The sequence below is a fragment of the Zeus faber genome (assembly GCF_960531495.2).
Source record: "Zeus faber genome assembly, chromosome: 22".
NCBI lineage: Eukaryota > Metazoa > Chordata > Actinopteri > Zeiformes > Zeidae > Zeus > Zeus faber.
In genome coordinates this window covers 15,147,725-15,151,765 of record NC_137209.1, presented here as the reverse complement: position 1 = coordinate 15,151,765, position 4,041 = coordinate 15,147,725, and the positions used below count along the sequence as shown (strand labels likewise).

Below are 4,041 nucleotides of genomic sequence, written 5' to 3'. Positions count from 1 at the left end.
GGCGCAGGTAGACATGACATGGCAGGGCTCCTATCCTGAGTGTGTGCGGGGATGGTGGTTTTACCTGCTGCTCGTTAGACCATCCAACGAGCAGCAGGTATGCAGCCACCCTGATCCCAATCACCTAGATCCAGGTCAGGTGTGGCTGCTCAAACCACACCAACCCCGCACCACAGTGAGTTTCCCATTTTTTTTTAAGGCTTAAATGTTTGCCCCATTGGACTGCATTTAAGCACATTAAGAAACTGCAGCGGAGTGGTGAGTTTCTCAGCAGTAGAGTGTTCAGTGCAGGGGTGCTATGAACAGTTATATATAAATGATGGGAACCAACCAAGCAACCGCAAAAAGGGTCAGAGGGGCTGAATTTGATTCTTGGGGTCACAAACACAGCACCTATCAGTCACATGATAAGAATAGGAGCTGGGCCACAAGGTGTCCGTTTAGCCGCCATAGTGGGGAAAAAAAAAGGCTGTTCCCTTGTACCCGTCCAATCGTATTAGGAAGGGGCCTGCTGCGGTGCGAAATGCCCTGGGTCAGCCAACTGCCAGAGCCTGAGTGGCATGAGGCATGATGATATTTCCCAGAAAAGCCTATGCCAGAAAGACCATCTTATCGCCAATGCAGTGCCTCCAATTATGAGACATATTCAGCCAATTATTCAAGATTCAAGATGTTTATTTGTCACATACTGTGGTGGTTTTGCCACTACACGCCACCCCAGTGGTGTTTTCAGGGCCCTCGGGCACAGAGACACAGGGGGTTGTAAACACCATTTTATTGTAGAGAGTGGGCTAGCTGGAATTAGCCCAGGAGCAGATAGAACATGTCATGACAGGGCTCCTATCCTTAGTGTGTGTGGGAATGGGGGTTTTAACCTGTTGCTCATTAGCCCAACCAACGAGCAACAGGTATGCAGCCACCCTGATCCCAATCACCTAGATCCAGGTCAGGTGTTGCTGCTCACCACACCATCCCCACACCACACACACATATACATACAAGCATACATATATGTAGTGAAATGACATTACAACGCACCCAGAGATTATGCACAATAAGCTTCATTACATTTCACTGCATATTTGTATGAAAGTATGTATATGTATGTGACGAATAAATCTCTTGAATCTTGAATCTTGAAGTACTATGGTACAATAGCTAACTAATTAACTATCTAACTAAACTAGTTGATTCCTAAAACACAATTCAATTAGTAAGTAGAATAAAATAAGTGTAAGAAGAAGGTAATATACAAAGTAGGAATACAAAATAGAAATAAAATGAATAGACTATTATGTATATACAGATATGTGCAGTAAAGTGGCACGTGACTAAAGTGAGGTAGTGTGTGTGTGTGTGTGTGTGTGTGATATACAGTACAGTACACAACAGTACGGCCCACAGTAACACTGAACAGAACAGCAATACAGCACAGTATGCTATAACCCAGTACAGTGATAGAGTATGGATTACAGTATGCATCATAGAGTACAGGAGGCAGTGGAGCCTATGTGTGTGTGTCTCAGTGAGGTCCCCTGGTGAGTTCAGTGTTGACAGTCCTTATGGCTTGCGGGAAGAAACTCAGTCTCAGTCTCTCTGTCCTCACTGCGTCACTTTGTAGGCGCTTGCCTGACCGCAGCAGCTGGAACAGTCAGTTCTTGCGGTGGTGAGGATCCTTCACGATCCTGCGGGCTCTGCTACACCTCACACCTGCTTCTGTTACACCTTCTTGTGTATAAGTCCTGCAGGGAGGGGAGGGTAGTTCCAGTGGTACGATGGGCTGTAGTCAATAAACAGCAATCTCACATAGCCCCCGTCCCAGCCATCCAAGTGCGTGAGTGTGGTGTGCAGTACCTGGCTTTGTCCATGGATCTGTTCAGCCCGGTATGCACACTACAGCGGGTCAATGGTGTGGGGGAGGGAGGCGCAGATGTAATTCTTAATCAACCTCTCAAAGAACCTGACCACCGAGGCGAGGGCCACCGGATGGTAGTCATTCAAGTAGGCTGGAGAGGCGTTCTTCGGCACAGGGATGATGGTGGACCTCTTAAAGCAGGACGGGACCACCAACTCAGCCAGGGAGGCGTTGGATATCGTAGTGAGCACCGGGGTTAGCTGGTTAGCACAGGATTTCAGTACTTGCCCAGATATGCAATTTGGGCCCACAGCTTTCCTGGTGTTCACACGCATCAGAGCCCTCCTGATGTCATGCTCAGACACTGAGGGTGTGGACTCATCCCCAGCGTTGTAAACTCAAATTAGCGGGTGAGCTAGTGGTGTTGTTGCCAGCCTCAAACAGTGCATAAAAGAAGTTCAGTTCATTTGCGAGGGAGTTGTCCACACCCATGGCTGGGGTGGGGCTTCTCTTCTAGTTAGTTATAGTCCGCACCCCCTGCCACAATGTCTGGTGTCTCGTTGCTCCACCTGTAGTTCCAATGTATCCCTGTATGTCTGTTCCTGAATTTGATTTGTTGGGGGGGGACTTCTAGTCCACTTGGGTCCTCCGATGTGCGATTCTGCTTTTGCCATTTCAACGTCCTCATGTCTCTCTCAGGTCTTCATACAAGACATCGTATGATGGACATCGTATAAACACAAAGTCTTTGGTCCACTGAAGTATGTTTTAAATGGCTTACAAAGGGATATATTACGTTTTAACTTGAAATATTGAACTTTAATTAAATATCAATTAACAGTTTATACTACACTTACCAATACTCTTGTGATTCCTCTGACTTCCTTTACCGCTCGGCTGTATGAATAAAATTCACACTCTCTCTCATCCTCATCACTCTCCCCAGCTGGGAGCCCCTGCTTCGGCCGTCGGGCATGGTTTTGGAGGGCAGCTCAGAGGCCCTTTGTCCCCCCCCATCACTAGAGCTGCGTCCGTCCTACAACAAGAGCCAGGCCTCGCCACCTCTGGGCTCCAGCTCTCAGCCCCACGACGGAGTCTTCCCCGGGGACAAAGAGACGGTTAAGTACGGCGAACTCATCGTCCTGGGGTGAGCCTTTTTTTTTTTTTGTTTGTATTTCTTTCTGTCTTGAGTCTGCAAAGTTTGAATCACACTTTGTGTGTGTATGTGTTAGGGGTTAGCGTAGTGATGAAAAGTTTGGCTCTTTTTTGGAGATTCAGCTCTTAACAATTTATTTCGGAAGAATGCAAAGTGTAAATCTGTCACATTCAATATGAATTATGCGTTTAAAAAAAAACAACGTTTTTCTCATTAATTGAATTGAAAATATTCGTTATGCTGTTGGCAGAAAATGTCGCCGCACATTAACAACCCCCCCCCCTTGAGCGAGTTGGGTGGCAGTGTAGAATTGAATCATACTGCAACAGCCGTTCAACATCTCCACAAAAGGGCTCCTCTTCTGCGCCAATTGGCCAGAACTAATCCGCGCCGCTCTGCCGTACTGTACCCACAAAGCGGCGGCGTCTAAATGTATACAGACATATTTTCAGGCTGAGTAAGTCGCGGAAGAAAAGGAGGAGTGGGGGGGGATTCATTTGACTCCGTGGCTCATTCATGCAGATCGCCACGGGGAATCGTAGGGAAATTCAAAACCCCTCAAATGCTGTAACGGGCAGAGAGGGAGGCATAAGACCATTGCTGATGGACCATGAGTGGAACAACCACGGGGCTCGATAGGAAATACGCTATCGCCGCCGCAAAAACAAAGGGATCGCTCATCCAAATTCTACAATGCTGAAAGCTGACGGCCTAACTTCTGGTTGAATCTGAAATATTTCCAAAGCGGATAGTCTCTGTCAAATGATATACTCCTGTATCTTCCAAAAGGCAATTTTTTAACTTTACACGAGGGGTCTGGAAAAGGTTAACGTTCGGCTATTTGCTTTATGCCAAAAAAAAAAGTGCTTTTTCACCTGACAGTGGCAATAATAATTTGACTTGCCTTGTTGTCGTATTCTGACCAGCTTACGATACTTTCTGGTGGTGGTACTGTGCACAAAATACTCTTTACTAAAAACAAAGGTGGTCGCGCTTTTTCTGCTCTTACAGAAAGGTCGGCTCATGCTTT

General features: G+C 46.7%; 1 protein-coding gene across 1 annotated transcript in view; it reads left to right on the top strand.

Annotated features, from left to right (window-relative positions):
• Window positions 1–2,811: 2,811 nt before the first annotated feature.
• peli3 (pellino E3 ubiquitin protein ligase family member 3) overlaps window positions 2,812–4,041 on the top strand; it is a gene marked incomplete at its 3' end in the record, with an annotated part of 12,236 nt that continues 11,006 nt past the window's right edge. The window contains exon 1 of the mRNA XM_080023308.1: window positions 2,812–3,002. Coding sequence (XP_079879434.1) covers window positions 2,830–3,002 — 173 coding nt within the window. The 5' untranslated portion in view covers window positions 2,812–2,829. The remainder of the gene's footprint in view (window positions 3,003–4,041) is intronic.